Consider the following 23,599-nt stretch of genomic DNA (forward strand, 5'->3'; position numbering starts at 1 on the left):
CAAAAGTCTGGATTCTAGCTTCTCTTTGAAGAAATTAGAAGATTGGGCACAGTGCGCTCATATTCCTGTATGGTAGCAGTCAGCCAGTCCTACGGAGTGGCTACTTCCCTTAGAGAAGGCGTGTACTCTCAGGTGGACAAAATCCTCTCCTTCCTATTGCATGACACCTTGTGTAGCTCACCACCTCACCCAACTGGGTCACCTGCATGTCTTTGATTTTGCAGTCCTTATTCTAGTCTCTGGAGGTGGTCTGTCTTTGGGTTGGAGTCCTGGCTTTATCATTTGCTAACTCTGTGACCTTGGACAAGTTGCTTAACTCCTTTAGTCCTCAGTTTTCTCATCTCTAAGATGGGGATAAGAACAGTACCTAGCTCTTGAGGTTGTTTTGAAAGTATGGTAATCCACATAAAGTGCTTAGCATTGTGTCTAGTACCTCATAAGCTTTCTATAATAGTTAGGTGTTATTATTGACCACGATTCCAATTAACCACTCTCCTCAGAAAGTGGGGTTCAGCAAAGTTTGAACAAGAAACCTTTCCCAGGGTCAGCCTAAATTGTGAACTAGGCCATCAGAGCATTGGCCATGGAAGCATGATTATGTTGTGATAGGCAATAGAGAGTGTGGCTTTGACACAAGACTGACATGGTTCAAGTTTATCCTCTGACATTTTGGGGATCTTGGACAAATTATTTAACCTCTTTCTGACACATTTTCCTCATTCGTAAAGTGGGTATGAGAATAATGCCTACTTCATAAGGTTGGGTGAGGATCAAGTGAGTTAATACATGTAAAATGCTTCGGAACAGTGCTTGGTACATACCATGCACTCAGTGGATGTTACCTACTATTGAAAACAATTAATCAGAGTGTGCTGTTTGCTTCTGGGGAGATGAAGATAGAATATTTTAAATTGGATTGTCATGAAAAATTTGGGAAATTTGGAGGCTAAGTTGCTGGCCTTCACTTCCCATCTCCTCAGTTCCCTGCAGTTCGGTTTCCATTCCCTCCATCCTCCTAAAATTGCATATTTGAAGGCTAATCATCAAGTCACATCCAATGAACTCGACCTCATCTTCTAGAACGGACAAGAACTTTAGAGATCAGCTAGCCTAATACTGTCAGTTCTCCAAAGGGAAACAGAGGCTGAGAGAAGCCCTGTGGCTTGCCCATCACTAACTTGTGACTGACCAAGAGCTATCGACTTCGTTGGTTGTATATTTACTAGATGACAGTGGGAATATGTCTATTTTCCTAGGTGGTGGGGCTTGGACTCCAACACGTAGCTAGTGTAAGAACTCTCTTCTCTCTTTCAAACTTGCTCTTTCTGCCCCACAAACCTTGCTTAATGAGGCCGAGATCCAGTTAATATATTAAGAGGACTGCTCTGTCTTCCCCAGTGGGACCTAGGCCCTGTGACCCTCCATAGCTTGAAGACCCTGTTTCCTGATGGGTAATGTTTTCTCTTCCCTGTGACTTGCCTCTCTGGGCCACGGTCTGATTTGCCTGCTGGCTCATTTGTTTCCTTGGGCTGCCTGCCTTGTTTGGCGGTTTTTAGTGAGCGTTCCGATCTATGCCAGGAGGTGAGGGGAAGGGCTCTGAATGGGCTCAATCATTGGACAAGCAGACTTGGTGATGGATGAGTCTTCTCCCCAGTGAGTTTTGGGTCAGGACAAGTCCAACTGATAAGTTTTTCCAGAACTGAGTAAGCCAGAAACAGTGTCAGCAGCATCGTACCACTTTTGTGGGTTTTGTATTGATTTTAAAGGAAATTCTCAGCGGCCTTTCCACATCTTACTAGAAATATAGCTATATCCATGATAAACTTAGATATATGCCATGTGAATTGTTTTAGAAATAACATTGGATGAGGGGTGAGAGGAAGGAAGAGAGGGTCTTTAAAAAAATCCCTTTCAAAATATTTTCTTTCTTCTAAGTATTGAAAAGGCCCACCATAACCCTTTCTTCTTCCAAATGATCTCATAGCTATTTATTGAAAGGAAATACCAAATGTTTATTTATTTTTTTAAAAGGAGCTTCTTCGGTCCTGATGATTCATGTCGATATAATTTTCCTCATGACTGCAGAGGCTCGTAGACAAAGCTATGCCTCAACTGATGTGCTGGTGTCCGAACAATTCCTGTCCTGGAGGAGGGTGTGCAGCCTTCTTTATTCCCCCTTCACAGACGTCCTTGAGCCCTTGAGACGGATGTGAGCGAGTGTTTTAGTCCTCATGCAAAACAACCATCTAAACATAACAGATGACATCAGCTCGGGCTTTTCAATTCCTGGATGGCAGCAGCGTGTTAATCCAGCCTTCATCCTGGATTTCATAAACTAAAACAAGAGAGCCTGGCAGGAGGACAGCGCTGCTGCTGGGTTGAGGAAATTGATGACGGGGAAGCATGCGGGCAACCCAGTGTATAAAACTCATAAACGTGTAGGCAGAGGCTCAGCTACCACTTTGGACGGCTTCTTCCCGCCAGCAAAGACCCCGCCGCGGGAAGCGGAGCCCGAGCCGCCGCGGGAAACATGAAGAGCCTCCTGCTGCTGGCCACGCTCCTGGTCCCCGCGCACCTGGCGGCGGCCTGGAGCACCAAGTACGCGGTCGATTGCCCGGAGCGCTGTGACACTAACGAGTGCAAAAGCAGCCTGCGCTGTAAGAGGACGGTGCTGGACGACTGTGGCTGCTGCCGGGTGTGCGCCGCTGGTCCGGGAGAAACTTGCTACCGCACGGTCTCAGGCATGGATGGCGTGAAGTGTGGCCCCGGGCTGAGGTGTCAGTTTTACAGTGAGGAGGATGATTTTGGTGACGAGTTTGGTATCTGCAAAGGTAAAGAGTGACCCCTTTCTTCTCCCCGCCCAGGGCACACTGAGGGCTTTTAGCCAGCGCGAGAGATGAGGAGCCTTTTCTCAAAATGCAAAGAGGGAAAATGCAGGTGGGTTAGGGACCAGGTCCCACACTGATGCTGTCAGAGAGAGAGAGAGAAAGATAACTCTGCAGATTGCAACTGAACCCAGTGTGCAAGAAAGCCCAGAAAGGAATACAGCATTTCACTCATTATGCCTGGGAGATTTTTTTTTCAAGTTCCCATTGAAGACTGTGTTGCCTCCTTTTCTGGAAAACTTCAGGAACTTGACAGGTAATCTGTTATGGATGGTTTAGGTGTTCTCTCTTCTGCACTCAGTGATTACAGAGGTCTGCACTGGATAACCTCTTGGAGTGGTGGCTAGCCCTGCGGTTTAGTGATTCTTTGATCTTAAAAGGGTCCACGGGATGGAGGGCACCTCTCAAGATCAAATATGTCTGATGAACACTAATGCACTTTGTGAAATAGGGCAGCTTAAGTCATCTAGCAAAATGACTCACATTCTTGGAGGAAGATACCCTGAAGTATAAAACAAACCTCATTCCACTCTATAAAAGGTTTTGGTCATCTAGAAAGATGAGTGTAAGACCAGGAAAAATAACACCTAAAGAAAAACTAAAATTGGAACTCTGTAAAGAAAGAGGTTAGCACTCTTACAGACTTAAAGAAAAACTTTATTAGGTTGAAATTATAGCTAAACAATGTAGTTAAACATTTGTAGAATTTATTTCAAACTTAGTGACTGTAGTTTACAATGTTTAACATGTTTAGAAACGAAAGAACGGTGATTTTAAAATACTCTGTGTATGGATACCTCATGATCTCATGTTAAGAACTATTATTAAGATTCAACACATATGTTATAGCCCCATTCATCAGTTTTACAGTACAAAGAAGCTTTTATTTTTATTTTTTATACATCTTTATTGGAGTATAATTACTTTACAATGCTGTGTTAGTTACTGCTGTACAGCAAAGTGAATCAGCTATAAAGAAGCTTTTAAAATTAAAGGGACTGAGAAGTTTCTAAATCATTCTTATTTTATGTGTTTAATACAACTGTAAGCTTTTATGAATGGTAATCATCCAGTATTGAGCTAATCCCATTAATTCTTTTAGAAAAATATTTTATAAATCAATTAACTTTTAGGCCACAAAACATACTAAAGGTTAGGAAATAAATGCTTGAACTTTTAGGAGAATTTTATTTTTTGCTTAGCTTATTTTTGTTTATAACCAATAAAAAGTAGAACAGTGAGGAAACATTTTCTCTGGTGGACATTCACATACATTTCTTTCAGCTGAGTAGGATCTCTATTTTCTGTAAATTATAGGGCTTATCAGCCAAGAAAAAAGTACTTCACACAGGGAAATTAGGGAGGAAGTGGTTAACACAATCATACTTGTGATATAACAAGCATACGCCGTGGATTGCTTTTTCTCTTGGCATAAAAATTGACTCTGTATGTGTGATTGTAAATGTCCAATTACATATGGGTAAAGAAACAAGCTGTAAGGCATCTGGAGTCTTTAGCACTCCAATATTCACTGAATGATTGAGGTAGCTGTTAATAAGATACATTTTTAAAAGCTGTTTAGGATAGCTCTTGGACATCCTTCAGATTGCAAGTGAGTCTGGTTTCGAACATTTACTCTCTGCTGGAAATAGTGAGGCTATTTCCAGCAGTTAGATGTGAACCTCAGCAGTTAGATACATTATATTTTGCTATAGGCAAACTCTCTACTTTAGCTTTTTTTTAAAAGAACACCCCTATGAAAACTGTATACTTTAGCTGCATATCTGGATGTTTTTTAAATATTCAGATGTTTGGCGTCGCGTTGCCCAGATAACAATATTTATTGAACACCTACTATCTGCCCAGCATTATTCAGTACATTGAGGGATACAATAGAAGCACAACTGAGAATCTGGCTAAAGTTTTAGTTTTCAATATCACTGGAGACACAGTCAGATCCCAATGCTGTGTGCTTTTCTGCCAGATACTTTTTTCAGGATCCCTTTTAAGAACCATTCTTCCCAACAGAGAGGCCAATGTTTAAAACCAGGTGCTTCTCTAATCCGTAGGATGCAGAGTACAGCAGTCCTAAATCTCTTTAAAAAATATATAGTTCAACTAATATCTCTCTTGATCATTCTGTGGAATATTAGATTGCTAAAGACTTAGATGCCTCACAACTTGTTTCTTCACCCATGTGGGATTGTACATTTACAAGGATATTCTTATGCCATGAGAATAAATATTCTGCTTGGCTGTTCAAGCCTGGCTAGTCTATTGAGATGCTATTTACATCATAAAACCCATGCATTTTTACTAAATGAGTTTGTTCTCTTTTTCTCAATATAGTATGTTTTAGTCTAAGTATGAAAACATTGAAGCTCTAAAAGCTTCCAGATTTGGTTAGGTATACGAATACATTCTCAGCTTCCTTTTCATTTAGCATATTGGATCTTAGCTCTGCAGAGGGTTTTAGTAGTGAATCCTCTTAACATCTGGAGGAGTTAGGTACATTTGTACCACCATTTTGATAGATAAGGAAGTTGATAAGAGTTGGAGCAGATTGAGGTTTAGCCACTTCGTGAAGAGCTAGGATGATCGCCCTCTTAGCCCCTGGTTAGTTTAAGCCCTTTCCTGTACCTTTACAACAGTAAATTGTCTGTGATTACAGGGGATTCAAATACAGCATCATATCTCTTAAGCTCTGTGAGGAGCTGATGCACATGTCTATTCAATTGCCCACCTTCACTGAGCTGTCACAGAAGTAGCCCATGAGATCTTGTCTTTTGGTATCTAAGCAGAAAGTAGACAGAATTAAGACTGGTTCAAGGATATTGGTTACGTGTATCTGTCTTCAGTTAAATTTCACAGCAAGACACTACAAGTGAGGCATCCACTATCTGGTCTTAGTGTGTGATTTCACATTTGTGACAAGGTTTCAGTTTTCAAAGCCTGGGATTTTTGGAGAATTGGGTTTTATCTGATAGTCATTATTCATGAGATTTGTCCAATTCCTGAGGCTGTGCACACGGGCTGTGAGGATGGACGCTTATGTACAACAAGCAGCTCCCTCTCTCAACCATCCCTTTATCCTTAGACTGTCCGTATGGCACCTTCGGGATGGAATGCAAGCAGACCTGCAGCTGTCAGTCGGGCATATGTGACAGGGTGACCGGCAAATGTCTGAAGTTTCCCTTCTTCCAATATTCAGTAGCCAAGGCTGCCAACCAGAGATTTGTTTCTCACACAGGTAAGAATTGATTCCTGTATAAACATTGAAACATAGCCTCATTTTCAGTTTGAATAAGAAAAAATATTGATGAGTAGAATAAGACGTTGGTTTAAATGATTTAGTTTCTTTTATTTAATTTAAGGGAAAGGTGGGAGGTTGTTGAAATTTGTTGCTATTTTTCAAAGAAACCTCATTAATAATTTTGAAGATTATATAATTTTTGTAAAGTTTATCCAGTTTATATGGAGGATAAATATGATTGATTACAGAAAAAACCTGTAATAAAAAATAACCGAGATATACAAAGTTATTTAAATTCTTCAGTGATCTGTTTTACATACGTACTAGACAAAGCTGCTTCTCTCCCAACTTCACATAGAAAGAGTACTCTGAGGAATTTATTGGATAAGACTTAAGAGCCAACATAGAAAATATAAAACATTTCTTTTTTTAAACCAAATGGAAGTGTTTAAATGGAATAATTCCAAGCATGCCTTTTTGTGGCTTTTGGAGAGAATAAGAGATAGTATCTGTGATTAAAATTTGGGAATCATCTCTAAACCTTTGAATGAAAGTGTGTAATGTTCACATACTGCTTGTTAGTGCTTCTGTATTTCTTACACAGGTTGTTAGAATGTGAGAAATATAGCCTATAAGACTACGCTATTAACCTATTTGGTTATCTTGTTGAATAAATTGTTAGTACAGTAAAGCTTTATTAAATTGGAAGTAGCTACATGTTTAAAATAACATGTAGCCAGAGCAACTGCTAGTATCAACAAACTGTATACTTTTCCCCCTCAGATACAAATAGTTGACAGTCCAAATCTATTTCAGTTTTTGTTTCTGGTTCTTTGCACTTCAAATTAAATAAGATTTGAAATATTGACAAATGTGCTTATTTCCCAGCTTTACCTCCTTCTTACATGTGGGTTCAGTTAAGTACATCAAGATAAAGGGGAAATACTGTGTTTTTCAGTGAATTATTATTTTTAAGTGTGGCTATGCCCTTAAACATTAATTTAAATTGAAAACCTGTTTTTAACCTATTAGGTGAATATCTACGTGAATACTTGATCCAGATACTGAGATCAGTATTAACATTATAAATACTTATGACTTGTCCCTATAGTTCTTGAAAAGCAAAATGGAAGAAAATTGAAATTTAAGTTCGGAAAAATTTTTTTGTTGAGGTGAAATTCACCTAACATAAAATTAACCTTTTTAAAGTGAACAATTCAGTGGCATTTGGTACATTCACAGTGTTGGGAAGCCACCACCTCTATCTAGTTCCAGAACACTTTTCTCAGCTCCAAATAAAACCAGTACCCATCAAGCAGTTACTCCCACTCTTCAACCCCTAGCAACCACAATCTACTTTCTGAAACAAGGAATTTGTTTGTTTGTTTGTTTTGTTTTGTTTTTTTGCGGTACACGGGCCTCTCACTGTTGTGGCCTCTCCTGTTGCGGAGCACAGACTCCGGACGCGCAGGCTCAGCGGCCATGGCTCCAGGGCCCAACTGCTCCGTGGCATGTGGGATTTTCCCGGACCGGGGCACGAACCCGTGTCCCCTGCATCGGCAAGCAGACTCTCAACCACTGCGCCACCAGGGAAGCCCTGACAGTAGGAATGTTTTGAATGGTTTGATTGTCTTTAGCACAGGGAAACCCTATTACCTCAGCACAGCTAGCTGCCTCAAACACTTGTAGCTCCTTTTGTCTTATTTTGCTTTCTTAAAACCGTAGGCTACAAAGAACATTGAAGGAGCACCTTTAGAATCCCTCTTCACTCGTTTAAGATTGCACCTGAATCTTTCCCACCAAGAGAGAGTTAAATCCCTGGTGAATCTTTGTTGCTGTTTGGGATGAAGGTCTGGGGGGCTCTCGAGCGCCTCTGGAATATTCCTCAGTGATGGAACTCTGTTGTCTCACCTCCATCCTTCCTGCTGCACACACAGGAGCACATCCTCAGCTCCTCTGGACCCTTGTGCAGTCTCTTTCCCTCGGGCCTGTCACCCTCTCTCGTTTGCTTGCAGATTCTGCAAAAATCTTGACCACTGTATAGATGCCTTGGAAACAGATACACTTGACCCTTGAACAACATGGATTTGAACTGTGTGGATCCACGTATATGCACATTTTTTCCCCAATAAACATAGCACCTGTATTGTCATGTTACAGATCTTTAGATTAACTAAGTGTGGGGAACAGTTTGTTTTCGATTAGAGATCACAATCCGTGGAGTCAAAGAACTAGGGTTTGAGTCCTGATTCTATCCAAACCGTTTCAGCTTCCCGCCCTTGGGTGAGTCATTTACCAATTCCTTTGTTTGGGGGCAGGTATAACAATAGGTGGGTTTTCTACTGCATGGGAGTTGGCATCCCTAACACCAGCGTTGTTCAAGGTCAACTGTATTTTGCTGGATGAAAGTTACATTAAGGGTTACACAAAAAATATTTCTGTGCCCAGATTAGGTATCAAGATTCTTATTAGAAATTTATGGAAAAAGCATTTTCTGACCTAAGGTGTTGCCTTTCCTGAGCTAAAGGAGCAACTAAGGATGACTATTAGTGTGACCTCGGTTATCCTTAGTCAGGTTGAGGATGGAGCACAGGATATCCTAAAGACCTCATGGGAAGGCTGCCCGGGAGCCCTTCCGTTCAGTTTTGCATTGTCCACTTCCTGGGCTTCAGGTGCTACTGCTTACAGGAGGGGGCTTGGGGCCTCTGTCCTGTCTTGGGCTTCATATCACCTCTGCAAAGCCTTTGTAAATGGCACCAAGGTTCCTCAGCACAGGGACCTTGGAGGTGCCTTTCATACCTTGATTGCATGAGGTTGTCTTCTCCAACTTTCTACCTGTTGGTCACAACATTCTTGGCAAATGGACTTCCTGGTTTCCCTTCTTCATTTGTTGTTGTTGCTGTTTAGTAGTGAGCTCTCCACCTTTCTAAGATTGGGAATTCACAAGCAGCTTTTTTTTTAGGGGGGGCGGGTGCGGGGTAGTGGTAAGATTTATTGAGTTTCATGAATTTACATACATTCATTTAACTACTGGGCCATGCTAATCGTCATATAGCAGAATGTGCACTGCTAAAGCAAACACACCTCATTTTTCTTAGAAGCTGAGAACTTCATTTAAAAAATTCTAAATATTACAAATTTTTATGTAGAGCAAGAACTATCTTTATAAAAGTTCTGCCCTTTGGTCTGCCTTCTGGAGTCACATTGATAAGCTAATTCCTTTTCCATATCAGATAGTATAAGAATCTTACTTAGAGATCTATACTTACAGCATTTGCTCATTCCGAAAGTATTTATTAAGTGCCTACTATGTTCCAGGCACTGTTGCAACAGTGAACAAAACAAAGTCCCTGCCTTCATGGAGCTGATACTCTAGTGGTGGAGTGAGATAATACAGGGAACAAAAGACAAATGCATATATAGAATAATGTCAGGTGATAATAGGAGAATGAAGAGAAATAATTCAAGGAGGTGCTAATTGATAGCAGGTGAACACAGCATAGACTCTTGGAATCTATCAAAGATTTCATTGTAAATCCATTGTAATACAAAAATAAGACAAAACCGTACTTGATCTTGAAGTTATAAACATTTGGACATGATTTGTATTCCTTCTACTTTCAGAGCATGACATGGCGTCTGGAGATGGCAATGCTGTGAGAGAGGAACTCGTGAAGGAGAATGCTGCCCGGTCTCCTGTAATGAAGTGGTTGAATCCACGCTGATCCTGGGTGGGATTTCCAAGAGAAGACTCTATTTTAATGATCATTCAACACACAGCCAACACTTTAGGAATTGTCTGTATTATAGCATATGGACATGTAACTTTTGGAGAATAAGTGTGTTTCAGGGTGGGTCTAGAAAAAAAAAAGTAGGCTATTAACAATCCATAAAATGCATATGACTGGAGACTCTTAGATATTTGTTAAATATTTGAATGCGTATAGATTTGTTTAATATGTGTTTATAGTAATAGTGAAGAACTAAAAATGCAACTTAGATCATCTTAACCTGGAGGGAGATCAGCCAAAGAGAAAGCTAGCCAAACCTGAAGACCACAGCGAGTCCACGGTTCTTGACTTGATGTACATTAATGTTGGGATATGGGCTGGAGGAAGAGTTAGGAGCAAGAGAAGGTGGCACTGGGGGTGGGAGAGTATGACATTTAGATGTTCCTTGTGGTAGCCTCAGTAGAATTTAATTGTGCTTTTTTTTCACTTTGGGAAAAGTGAAAACAAAACAGTCCCTGAAGGAAGTGGGATGTTGGAAACTTGCAGGAGTTTGAGTAGTAGCCTTGAATTGAAGCAGGTTTCAAAGGGCTGCTAATGTAGTTCCCAGGTTACCATATCTGAAGGATGGTTCTGGGGCACAGGGCAAACACACACTTCCATAAATGGTTTTAAAGAATGCCACCTCAGATTGAGAGAGCAAGGAAGTATTTTGCCCACTTGGGGGAAGTGTGAAGGTAAATATTTATATATTTTTGTAAACAGTTGTTAGTACAAGTCATCCTCCATACCCATATTTATCACCCTCTTGAGAAAATAAACATAATATTGTTGTTTAAAATGGTTAGAATAAAGGTATAACTCTATAAGGTTTTCAAACACCCAAGGCATGGTAAATTTATTATTAATAATTATAGTAATATTAACAGTAATAAGTATACGAGAAACCTAGAAAAATTTAGTCACTATGGATTTATAAAAGGTCAAAAACATGAGCAACAGAGGGAATTTATTTAAAAGTAAGTGCAGTGACATAGATGAGTTTTAAATTCAAAGTAGAAAAAGCTTTTTAGAAGGTTTGGAAGAGAGTCAATTTCAGCAGGAAATGTCAACTTTAAAATATAGTTCATATTAATGTATTTTTTTCTTTAAACTTGGTTGATAAGTGGAATTATGAGTACACTTGGAAGGATCTTAGCACAAACAGGACTGTTGTACTAGATTTTGTGAGGAAATATTTGCAGAAATATTTTATTTGGAGTGAAGAATTATTTAAGAATCATTTCATTATTTACCTGTATTTTATTCTCAAAGTTTGCCAACAGAGTTGTGAATGTGTGTGTGGCAGGGTCTTTGAATGTAAGCTGAATAAGCTGTTAGGATTTGTTTTAAAAGAACAAGTTTATTATTGATCAATAAAACAAACAAGACAGCCTCTCCGAGTCCATTCATGACTTCGTTAATCATTAAAATATTTAAATGATTCATTCAATGAATAACTCTTTAATACATATCAAAGGACAGGCTCCTCATGTAAATTTTCTGAACAGATAAGCATCTTCTGTCAAAATGTGAGACCAGAATATGTATTTCTTTTGTTGCTATTTATTTATTTATTTTTACATCTTTATTGGGGTATAATTGCTTTACAATGGTGTGTTAGTTTCTGCTTTATAACAAAGTGAATCAGTTATACATATACATATGTTCCCATATCTCTTCCCTCTTGCGTCTCCCTCCCTCCCACCCTCCCTATCCCACCCCTCCAGGCGGTCACAAAGCACCGAGCTGATCTCCTTGTGCTATGCGGCTGCTTCCCACTAGCTATCTACCTCACGTTTGGTAGTGTATATATGTCCATGCCTCTCTCTCGCTTTGTCACAGCTTTCCCTTCTCCCTCCCTATATCCTCAAGTCCACGAAATTGAACTATTTGTAATGAGGTGGACAGAATATGTATTTCTGCCTCACGTTTTTGGTCAACTGATGCCTTAGAGCTTCCTGAAAAGTTGGTCCTTATACATTAACCTATTCCACAGAGGCAAAACAAAAACCAAAAACCAAAAAAGCTTCTATTGGTGTTTGAAAGTGGTTACAAACCTTTCAGTTAGGCAAAGACAAACCTTTCAGTGCCCATAAAAGAGTAGTTAAAAAAAATAAAAATAAAAAAGAGAGAGTAGTAACATACAGCTTTGAAGCTTGAGAGTATCATATACAAGAATAGTATTAAACCCAACATTGTAAATCAACTATACTTCAATAAAATTTATAAAAAAAGAATAGCATATGTTCACTCAGCCTTATATGCAAATTATGGAAACATTTTAAGTGAATCAATACGATACGGAAAAATAATGTTTGTATTAGGAAAAACATCCAGTTCGCATGAATTAATTCTTTTTTTTAAGAGGGGAGAAACTGGATGTGAATGAGGTAATGTTACATTAATACAAGTTATAAATATTATTATTAAATGAAACAGAAAGCACTGAAAATCTTTACTTTCACTAGTGTGCAATGAAGTTTCAGAATACACTCTCAGGGCGTGGGGTTACTTAAAGATCTGCCATCTTAACCTGAAGCCCAGGACACAGTTCAGTTGCCCCTTTGGGGTAATGTAGATGGTGGAACATGAACTAGACTAGGGCAGGGCTTGCCTCTGCTCCTGACCATACAGCAACCACCTGTGTGACCATGGACAATAAAGTCAAACAAAGGTGAGCTCATCCACTTTCAGTTGCAGGCATGTTTTCTAGCTTCCCAGCTTCATGCTACTGGGGGCTTTTCGTTTTCTTCATTCCAAACACTAGTACCTGTCTATCCTGAATTGCTCTGTCATCTTCTCACTCTATTCTTCATAGCAGTGGTCTCCAAAACCTTTGGATTCTGCATGCTTTTTGATTGCAATTTTTTGAGCATGCAATTTTAAACTATATACATAGTATGGTATTTGTACATTATGCTCATTATAAAACATACACTAAAACTAAAAATTTTTAAAAGGATAAGAAGTAAATAGAAATAGAAGTTCTGAGATTTTCTTCCTACATCCCAAGGGGCCATCCTGGGAAACACCCGAGAAGCAAAAGAAAGTGCCATAGGTCAGTGGTCTGGAATGAGGCCCAACCTCATGTGATATTAAAGAGAAACCAAGCTGACACATATTCCATACAATAAATATTTCTGGAATGAATGGATGGATGGATGAGTGGATGAGTGAAAGGAGGGATGGGTAGCTAGGAGGATGGAAGGATAGATGGGAAGAGAGATGGATGAGTAGATAGATGAGTGGATGATTGGAGGGATGAATGAATGAAGCTGGTGATAGGTCTTCTGTCTCCAGCAGAGCTGCAGCTACTGAGGGAGTAGGTAGCCTCTCATTTCTTTTCATCTGCCAGCTCCTCTCTTTCCTTAATGGCTAACTTATTGTGCCTATTGGGATTGAAAAAACCAGGGGCGGTGTTAGAGTCAACGAGTATGACAACTAGGGATGCCCAGAGCAACAGAGACAGGGAGTGCATCTCCCGCAGGCATTGCAGACATCACCGTGGTAGCAAAAATAAAGTAATTTCCTTGGTAGCCAGACTGGGTGGTCATTTTCGGTGAGAGGGAATCTGGGAAGACTGTTGTTTCCATCCTACACTTTATTCCTTCCCTTTACCTTGAGCTCCCTAGGAGAAAAGAATCCATAGATTTAATTCAACATCACACATATTTAGAGGGTGAATTGATTATTTCTGATTACCCATCAGTTAACGTTAGTCATTAAACTAAGGCTCACCTTTAAAAGGGTATGTATTATAGAGCAGCGGTTCTCAAATTTTAATGTTCATCAGAACCCTTGATAAAACACAAATTACTGATTCAGTATGTCTGAGGTGAGGCTCAAGGATTTTCCATTTTAACAAGTTTCCAGGTGATGCAGGTGCTGCTGGTCCAGGGACTGCACTTTGAGAATCACTGATACAGGGAAATCTAGATTTGCCTAGAAGGGAGATAATCTAAGGGGTATCAAAAGCAATCATTGTTGGCCTTATGAAAGAATGCACTGCAATATTTCTTAGCCACTTGGTTCATTTAATTTTTTGTTTGAAGATACTTTTTTTTTTTTTAATTTGTTTATTTTTGGCTGTGTTGGGTCTTTGTTTCTGTGCGAGGGCTTTCTCTAGTTGTGGAAAGCGGGGGCCACTCTTCATTGCGGTGCGCGGGCCTCTCACTATCACCGTCTCTCTTGTTGCAGAGCACAGGCTCCAGATGCGTAGGCTCAGTAGTTGTGGCTCATGGCCCTAGTTGCTCTGCAGCATGTGGGATCCTCCCAGACCAGGGCTCGAACCCGTGTCCCCTGCATTGGCAGGAAGATTCTCAACCACTGAGCAACCAGGGAAGCCCTACTTAACTATTTAAGTAGCTGAGAAGATTGAAATGTCAGAAATGTTAAGCTAAACTGTGGAGACTTGTGAGGTACAAGTAGAAGATTATAGGAGGAGGATAGAGGTGGGAGAACCAAAGACTTAGGAAATAATCAAGGAGCCTGTGGCCTCAAGAAGAGTGACAAGTGGTACCATGTGTCATGGAGTGATCAGGCAGACCTGAAGAGTCCCGGTGGCCAGAGTCGAGCAGTGTCCATGAAGAGGTCAGGGTGGAAGTGTGAATGAAGGGCATTGCATGCAGGTGAGCACTGTTCCAGAAGGTCATCTGGGAAGGACAGAAGAGCAGTTAGTCTGCAACTGGAGAGGAGAAACCCTAGTTACTAGCAGAGTATTTCTTTCTTTCTCTCCCCCTCACCCCCAAGATTAGAGAGACACCGTTCTAAGCTAACGGTTATCAGTCAGAAATGGAGATAAAGGCTTTCTGAAGCAATGGTATAGTTTGATGTGATTACATGAATCCAGTTTAGAAAATTCCACTTATATAGATTTTTGAGACATAACTTTTACATAGTAGCTGTATTTATATACTTTTCAACCCCCTAGAAAATACAGCAGTGCATAGAAATCTGAGATCCTGGGGTTGAGAAGAGGGGCCTAAAGAATTAGTCTAAATCTTTTATTTTACAGATAAAAACACCTCTAGGTCCAAAAATTTCAGTGATAAAATGTTACGCTTGGTGGTGGTAACTCTGCTACTTATCATTGTACCACTTTTAGCCATTGATATTTAGAAATGAAAACATTAAAGTCTTTAGTTTACCTACCCCATATTTAAAAATATGCACATGCACACACAAATACACATACACATATATATGAAAGTTTAAAAAAGTATATACCCTTTCATGCAAAAATTGTACTTTTATAAGTTTATTCTAAGGAAATAATTTTTTAAAGTGTTCAAAAATGTTTTTACAACTAATTTTCCATCTTTTACAGCATTGAAAAATTATAAATGATGTGAAAAGATCGTGGATAGGGTATTGGTTAAAGAAATGACAGTGGAGCCAAGAACAGACTCTGATTTAAACATTGAACATGATGAGGTGCATAGAGTGATTGACGTGTTCACTGCAAAGCAGAGGGCGACAACGTATTTAGTGCTAGGATTTGGTCAGGTAGTGTGGCCGATGGTGGAGCACACAGGGTCTTCCTTGCTGAAACCACAATCAGGATGCAGAATCCTTTTAGATTTCCATGGCTCCCTCGCCCCAGCTGTTGTTTTTTTTTTTTAAACCTCTCTATTGGAGTATAATTGCTTTACAATGGTGTGTTAGTTTCTGCTGTATAACAAAGTGAATCAGCTATATGTATGCATATATCCCCATATCCCCTCCCTCTTGCATCTCCCTCCCACCCTCCCTATCCCACCCCTCTAGGTGGTCACAAAGCACCGAGCTGATCTCCCTGTGCTATGTGGCTGCTTCCCCCTAGCTACCTATTTTACGTTTGGTAGCGTATATATGTCCATGCCACTCTCTCACTTCGTCCCAGCTTACCCTTCCCCCTCCCTGAGTCCTCAAGTCCATTCCCCAGCTGTTTTTTAAAGTGATACCTTTATCAGGTTTGCCTGAAACATTCACCTTAGTTTTCATAGAAACAACAATCCTCTTTTTGTGCTGCTAGCTTATTGATCTTTTCATATTTAAATTACGTAAAAGTGATAACTGGCACAAACAAGTTTGGGAAAAAATGCAACGGGCTCTTGGTATGTTTTTATTTCAACTGGTGGAAGTGCAAGTGTGCATATGCATCCTAGAGGGAGACCTGCCTGCCTGCATCCTTCAGTGGACACGAGGGATGTCAATAGTCCTATGTTATCCAGAGAGAATGGAGTTGCATGTGATTTCTCTGAGAATATTAATTGAAGGTTGCTTGAGAGCACCTCGACTGTATATTAAGTGAAAAAAGCACACTACAATGCTATATGAATAATATTTTCTTTGTGAAAAAAATATAAATGGATAAAAATTGAGATATTAACAGTGATGCTTATTTTAGTCTTTACACCTTTAGGTATTTTCTAGAATTTTGCAGTTAGTTTTATAATTGAGAAAAAGAAAAAATTTCTTTCCATTTTTGAAAATTTAAATTGTAACAAATTTAAGCAAGTGAAAACAAATTAGTGGTTTATTACATGCATGGTGAACTAAGAACATGATCCTATATTTCAGTTGTTTTAGATGTACTTTGTTGTCCTGACACTTTGTTAAATATAGAGATAGGGTTTCAAAGCAAGTAAACGTAGAGAATTGTAGTTTTCTTGCAAATACTAGAAAGGCTACAACACACATTAGCATACGTTGCACCTCTCTTGTGGAACAAATCTTGGTCCAACAGAAGCAAAGCCAGTGAATACTTAGAAAGTGTAGATAAAGGTCTCTGGATTATAAGTATACATTTTAAATTACAATATACCTTCCGCACCTATGCACAGAAATGCTATCTGCTTAAGCGGGTGGTCAGGCCACCAGGGTTTTTAAAGTATTTCCTGACACCTGTGAAGTTGGTAAATATTTCCTGTTTTTGTTGTGTCTAGAGAAAACAGGAATTAACAACTTGGAAGTGATTATTAAACAAACATTGTGAATGACTTCTACATAGGCAGTTCCCAGTATGAGATTTCATTTTCTTAAAATCTATCATAACATATTTCTCTTAAGAGAAAAAGTAATTGTCATAATAATCTGACAACTGACTGAATGGTGGAAGATAAACCTTATACCCAGGAGGAATGGCACCTATATTAGTGGCGGGATGTGTACTATGCACTTTCAGAATTTAAATAGAAATCCAATTTGTAAGTCTTCAAAAGTAAGCAAAATTGAGAAAGTAAGCAATGACTATCTTTTCGATGGCTTTGTGCTAACTATACATAGTTAACCTTTTTGAAAACTATTTTTTGGTTATCTTAAGTACTATGGAAGGACCCTAGAGTTTTTGATCAGACAGAGCCACGATTAATTCACTGCAATACTCACTAGTTATTGACTTCAGTTGTGTTCCTTAGTGTCCTCTGTGTAAGTGTAGGTAATGGCTTATGTGCAAAATTATAAGGACGTTTGCACACCTTCTATGTATGTCATTTTATCCTATCCCCGTGTCTGCATATTCTAAGCTTATGAAATAATGCAGATAATTTAAGTGTTATTATGTAAGCCACCCTCATTTTTCTTTTTCTTTTGGTATTTCAGATGTACCTTAAGTGCAGCAAGACTGAAGTATTTAAAATATTTCACATGTTCTGTTGAAGACGAATAAATAAAGAGACTGAAGAAAATCAACTGACTTCTTAATAAACTTGAAGATGTCTGTAAAGGGTAAATAGCAATGAATAAAATTCAAGTAATATCGTTTGAAACTCTCTCACAATTCTACAAAAGAAGTGACTATTTTTAAACAACAAATAATAGTGTTCTATTTAAATCTCCAAACAATTATTAGTATGCTCCTGAAAAAAAAAAAAAGATACAATGCTTCAGGAGAATGCAAGGGAGCCCTACAGATGTGGTACACTTCCCTGTGTATTATTTTTAGTTTTCTATTCCTGCCTTTTATTTTGGGACTTGGCCCGCTTCCTTTGTAGTTTCCCCTTAACTTGTTCGTACCTTTCTTTCTTATATAATGCATTTTAAGCTGCATTATTTTTCACCTCTCAAAGGAAACTCAAGGAATGTTGACCAGTTCAGAAACCCCTGCTAGTCTTGGCAACAACAGATTTCTTGGTTTGGAAACAACCTTGGACATCCAGGGTCATAGTTGACTTTCTAGTTATTTAATGAATCAGAGCTACAGAGGGATTGGAGACCAGAGCTTTGTAGATTTTGAACACCATTTCCATGAAATTATTTCATGCCTTGCAGAAATTGGAGGAATCTGAGAATGGACTCTGTTTTCAATAGATTTATACAAAAGCAAAATCCAGTTTAAAAAGTAAGGAGAAAGTCCAGGAAGTCTAGTTTAGGGCTAGTTCACCTTTTGTCTATGAGAAGTTAGGCCATGTGGTTGGAGCAGCATTCATCCTGCACAATGTCAACGGAAGCAGAGTGAGGAGATGGAAAGTAATGGTCCCCGTCTTTAAAGAGCCCTATAGAGAAACTGTGGAGATGGGACAGACAAAACTGAAACACACAGGTGCACAATGGAATCCTGTGTGGTAGTTTATGGTTCTTGGGTGGCAAGCAAAACGAAACAAAACTGAAAAAACTGACTTTGGCCAACTTCCACAAAAGTACAATTGGTAGGTTATGGGGTGTCTCACGAGATGGAAAAACAAAACACCTACTGAATCAATCAATTTGGAGGATGCAGGGCAGCTTGGGAGGTGCAGGTGACAGGAGTGAATAGACATCCTTGCTGGAGCGCTGCTTCTGGGACAGAGAGCTACAGTAGTTTTGTTCCTATTCTAGTGCTGCTTCTTTTTGGAATTCCTTTTAGGGGTATTACCCTCAGGCTTTGCGGCCTGTTTTAATGAAGAGCTCAGTGGTGACAAACATTCTTCCTTTGTAGGTGGATTTCATTTCTGGATATAGTCAAAGCCATTCAAAGCCCAGTCTGGCCAATGAAGTGTTGATTAATTTGGGCAGAACTGTTGTGGTAAAAAAAATCCCAGTTGTGTAAGGATAGGATAGGGGCAGGAAAGAGTGCCTTGGGGAATCAAGATACTCACCCTGTGGTCTTAGGGTGTTAGGAAGTAGGTCCCCAACCTAGGTCACTTGTGTTATTGGCGCTCTTGGGAGAATTGGTGCACCAAGTGTTTTTGTGGGTTGTGTTTCTCAAGTGTCTTTGTGGGTCGGTTGGAGCTTCTCGATGAATGGAGCAGAGGCATGACCTGGTTCAGATGGGACCGGCATGGGGACAAGGACTGTGGTGTCAGTGGCGGGAAGTAGTCACCCTTTGACCTGTCTCATAGTCTGACCATTAATTTCTTTCTTTTTTTTTTTTTCTTAAATGACTTTATTTGCTGTCAAAGACAAAAACATTATTACTCACAATTGCATTAAGGTTAAATTGTCTTTTTAAAAAATTCAGTTATTTAACATCAATGACTTTTTGTTCTTCATCTTGAAGTATATTTTTAAAAACCTCTTCCTGTCAATCCTACCTAAATAGCTACAACTTATGCTCAAACAGGAAAAACATATAATAAGTATACATATTGAAAGTGGGAATGATAAAGTAAATGTGATAAAATGTTAGCCTTTGAGGAATCCGGATGAAGGGTATATGGAAACATTTTTTCTATTCTTGAAACTCTTCTGTAAATCTGAAATTAGGTCAAAGTAAAGGTTAAAAAAGTGATCACTGATATTTTGATCAGCCTTCCCATGTTGTTTCCTTTACTGTCTTTTCCTCATTGTCTTTACAACAATTAGGTCAACATAACACCTATTAAAAACCTTGAAAAGCTGCTACTCTTAGGAAATGTGTTCAGGATGGTGACCACCCCCTTGCTTCTGAGGCCCTGAAAAGCACTACTTGTCCACCTCTGAGTTTGCATGGGGGCCTTGACACCCAGAAGTAACAGGAAAAGCCAGGGCTGCATCATCGAGGGACCAGAACACCTGCTTTTTGCAGGTGGAAGTGCAGCAGGGCTACGTCAAGACTGACTCTGACACCTGCAGTGAGTAAAGGCAATGACTGGCGGGAGGTGTCCACGCCTAAGGGAGATGATGTATCTGAGGCTGAGGAAGAGTTTCCCAGGGCAGATGCAAGATTCCTCTTAACCCTATGATCATTATCATTGTAAAGTACCACATCTGGTCAACATTATCTTCTCTTGTTTGTGCAATTATTTTTCAGGTGATAAAGGATTCACGGATCCAGCTATTCCACTTGGGTGTCTATCTGCAGAAAATGAAAACACTAACTTGAAAAACTATCTGCAACCCCAAGTTCATTGCAGCATTATTTACAATAGCCAGGACATGGAAGCAACTTAAATGTCCGTTAATGAATGAATGGATAAAGAAGTGTGGTATATACGCAATGGAATATTATTCAGTCATGAAAAAGAAATAAATCTCGCCATTTGTGACAACATGGATTAACCATGAGGGCATTATGTTAAGTGAAATAAGTCAGACAGAGAAATACTGTATGAGCTCACTTACATGTGGGAATCTAAAAAATAACAAAAGAAAACCAAGCTCATAGACACAAAGAATGGATTGGCAGTTGCCAGAGGCAGAGGTGGGAGGGGGAGGGGGCAAAATTGGTGAAAGTGGTCAAAAGGTACAAACTTCCTGTTATAAAATAATGGGGATTAACGTACAGCATCGTGAGTATAGTTAATGCTATTATTTGTATTTGAAAGTTGCTGAGAGAGTAAAAGTTCTCATCACAAGAAAAAAATGTGTAACTATGTATGGTGATGGACATTCATTAGACTAGTGATCGTTTCTCATTGTATACAAATATTGAATCATTATGCTGCACACCTGAAACTAATATCATGTTATATGCCAATTATGCCTCAATTAAAAAAGAATTAATGAACTATGGTTAGTTGTTCCTATTCAAGCAAGATTAATATTCCATTTTCAGAGAAACACTCTGATGGATGGGGAAATGATTATATTTATGTATTTCCATCTTCATAGGTTGGCGGCAGTCACTGAGACTGCTCTGGTATGTCAGGGTTGTAATTCTGAAATTCAGGATCAATGTGAATTTTGACTGCTTGATGAATGTAAACTCAGATGGGAAAAACTGGGCCAGATGTTTTCACCTCTTCTAAGTGTCTGTTTTCTTTCCTTTAAGTGCTGGCTCTGCTGCCCTCATTTAGTTTTCTATGTGTTTTGAAGTAAGGAGAAAAGGTCTGAGAGGGAGTCGGTTTCCTGGGGAAGAATGCATGTGAGGGCATTGGGGTAAATCTTCTCAGACAAGTTGTTTACTCACTGACAAGGGAGCTGAAGTGTGTGTGGCTTTGGGGGACATTTTATTTGTGTCTTTTGGAATGACACACCTTGGGGGTGTTAAAGTGAACTCTACTCATTATGCTGTGGGAAAAGTTTTTTCCTTAATGACTCGAAAACATGGGCTTGTTATTCTGAAAAAGCAGAGTACATCCTCATTCCACACAAACAATGTGACATGGACCTGGAGCCCGGCCAAGGTTTTCTATGAATAGAACTTAGCAAAGAGAGTGTTAGAAACACTTTGGATTCGCAGGGCAATCCTGGATGCTTGATCCCAACAAAGGAGATGATTTACCTGCTCTTCAAAGGTAGAAGTTAAGAGGATTCCCTCTTGTCCTTCTACACAGCACGGGACCAGGGCTTCCTGGTGAGCATAGTAAGCTGAGATAATGTTGGCGCCTGCCATCTGAGAGACATTTGCTTTTGAATTGTTCTTCCAGAAGTAACATGGATTTCGATGGAGAGAGTATACATAAATGATCTGCTCGGGGAGCGGTCGATGGTGTTGAACAGGGAAGTACCAGCTGGTCTGGCCTGCACTGAGCTCTGCGAATGCTGGGCTTTGATCTAGGCTTGTTTGATGACAAGGAAAAGAGATCCAATCAAAGGGGTTCAAGTTCAAGTTAAAAAAAAAATGTGGGTGAGTGGGTGGCTTTTTTTGGGGGGGGGGTTTGGCCATGCCTTGAGGCATGCAGGATCTTAGTTTCCTGAAACAGGGATCTAACCCGTGCCCTCTGCAGTGAAAGCGTGGAGTCCTAACCACTGGACCACCAGGGAAGTCCGGGGGGCTATTTTAAGGATATAGAAATCTTATAAAGTATGTCTGGCCCTATGGGACTGGAGAGGCATCTGGAATAGAGACAACTCCTCTCTCTCCCTCTGTGGTCACTTTGTTCCTCATCTTGTTTCACTGTTTATGCCTGGTGCACTCTCCTCTCTAAGTGGCTTCTTCTGTATCATATCAATAATATCAATGGTAGCTTACACTTTTTTTTTTTTTTTTTTTGCGGTATGCGGGCCTCTCACTTTTGTGGCCTCCCCCGTTGCGGAGCACAGGCTCCGGATGCGCAGGCTCAGCGGCCATGGCTCACGGACCCAGCCGCTCCGCGGCACGTGGGATCTTCCCAGACCGGGGCACGAACCCGCGTCCCCTGCATTGGCAGGTAGACTCTCAACCACTGCGCCACCAGGGAAACCCCGGTAGCTTACACTTTTGAGTGTTTATTCTGCACAAGCCTGTTCTAAGAGTTTTATATATATTAATTTGTTTAGGCTTCACAACAACCCCATGAGGCAGGTACTATTTTTATACCCACTTATTAGATGAGTACTCTGAGGCATAGTGAGGTAGGGTAGCTTGCCCAGGGTTAGCAGCTAATATGTGGCAGAGCTGGGTCTCAAACTCAGTCATTTTGGCTCCGTTTTGGCTCCAGCTCTACTTTGACTTGCACAAGGTATTGCCATGTTTTGGCAGTAATTTTTTCCCCCAACTCTACATAACCTCTTATTTCTAGAGCTCAAACTCATTGGTTGACTATAGAGCAGTCTCTGGGTACATAAGCACAGATTTTTGAAAGAAAAATTCTGCTTGGTCAACAGGCCAATTAATTCATCGTTTTGAAAAAATATTATCTATTGTAGCTCTTTCACTATGCATTCAAACTCTTTTTTGACGGTAAGTGACAGAAACCCAGTATAAAATCATTTAACTAAAAAAGGGAATTTATTAGTTCTCCTAACTGAGAAGCCCAGAAAGTAGGTCTTGCTAGTTTCAGGTCTGGCTTAATCCAGGTGCTACACTTATGTCATCAGGGTTCTGTCTCACTCCCCATCTCTCAGAAGCAGGGGTCAGCGATTGCTGGTCTAATGTAGTGATAACAGAACTTCCCAATAGCCTGACCTTAGGAGAAAGAAACACTTAGGTGACAGGAGACGTGAATCTGGTCCGTTTTGCACACCCAGTGAGGGGTGTGAAATTGGGCAAGTCACTCAATCTCTCTGGGCCACAGTTTTCTCGTCTGGAAAATGAGGATCTTGGTTCACTGACCTCTAGAGACCACTTTCACTTTTAAAAGTCTACTATTCTATCTTAAAGATCTTAAATTATACTTTGTTCCTCTGAGCCACAATGATCGTCTTATTACTCAAAGTGATTGAGAGCAGAAGACTGAATCCAGCGAGGACGTGTGTGAGCAGGGAGATTCACGGGCATACTGCAGAGCTGGCTTCCCATACAACGCAATTCGATGACAGAGCTCTCACCTGCCCTCCAGTTTCTCCCACTGTCTAGCACAGTGCCTGAAACTCCAGTATTGATACAATTTAGGTTTTAGGTCAGAGACCCAAGTTATTTTGCACTATGCTTGCCCAGTTCTCTCTAATCA

The 23,599-nt window shown here is 40.0% G+C and overlaps 1 protein-coding gene across 1 annotated transcript; it reads left to right on the top strand.

Moving 5' to 3' along the window:
- Positions 1 to 2,316: 2,316 nt before the first annotated feature.
- Positions 2,317 to 11,299, top strand: ESM1 (endothelial cell specific molecule 1). The gene is made up of 3 exons (XM_027094998.1): positions 2,317 to 2,831; positions 5,983 to 6,135; positions 9,763 to 11,299. Exons 1-3 carry the CDS (start codon positions 2,531 to 2,533, stop codon positions 9,861 to 9,863), a joined length of 555 nt encoding a protein of 184 aa, XP_026950799.1. The 5' UTR covers positions 2,317 to 2,530; the 3' UTR covers positions 9,864 to 11,299.
- The last annotated feature ends 12,300 nt before the right edge of the window (positions 11,300 to 23,599 follow it).

Source organism: Aethalodelphis obliquidens, unplaced genomic scaffold (assembly GCF_003676395.1).
Source record: "Aethalodelphis obliquidens isolate GAN/ISIS:26980383/991018 unplaced genomic scaffold, ASM367639v1 scaffold4, whole genome shotgun sequence".
NCBI classification, from domain to species: domain Eukaryota; kingdom Metazoa; phylum Chordata; class Mammalia; order Artiodactyla; family Delphinidae; genus Aethalodelphis; species Aethalodelphis obliquidens.

Excerpts from the sequence above, each read along its gene's own strand:
- ESM1 (XM_027094998.1), top strand. The coding sequence starts at position 2,531 with ATGAAGAGCCTCCTGCTGCTGGCCACGCTCCTGGTCCCCGCGCACCTG. Across the intron at positions 2,832-5,982 it reads CGAGTTTGGTATCTGCAAAG|ACTGTCCGTATGGCACCTTC; the intron begins GTAAAGAGTGAC and ends CTTTATCCTTAG. Across the intron at positions 6,136-9,762 it reads GAGATTTGTTTCTCACACAG|AGCATGACATGGCGTCTGGA; the intron begins GTAAGAATTGAT and ends TTCTACTTTCAG.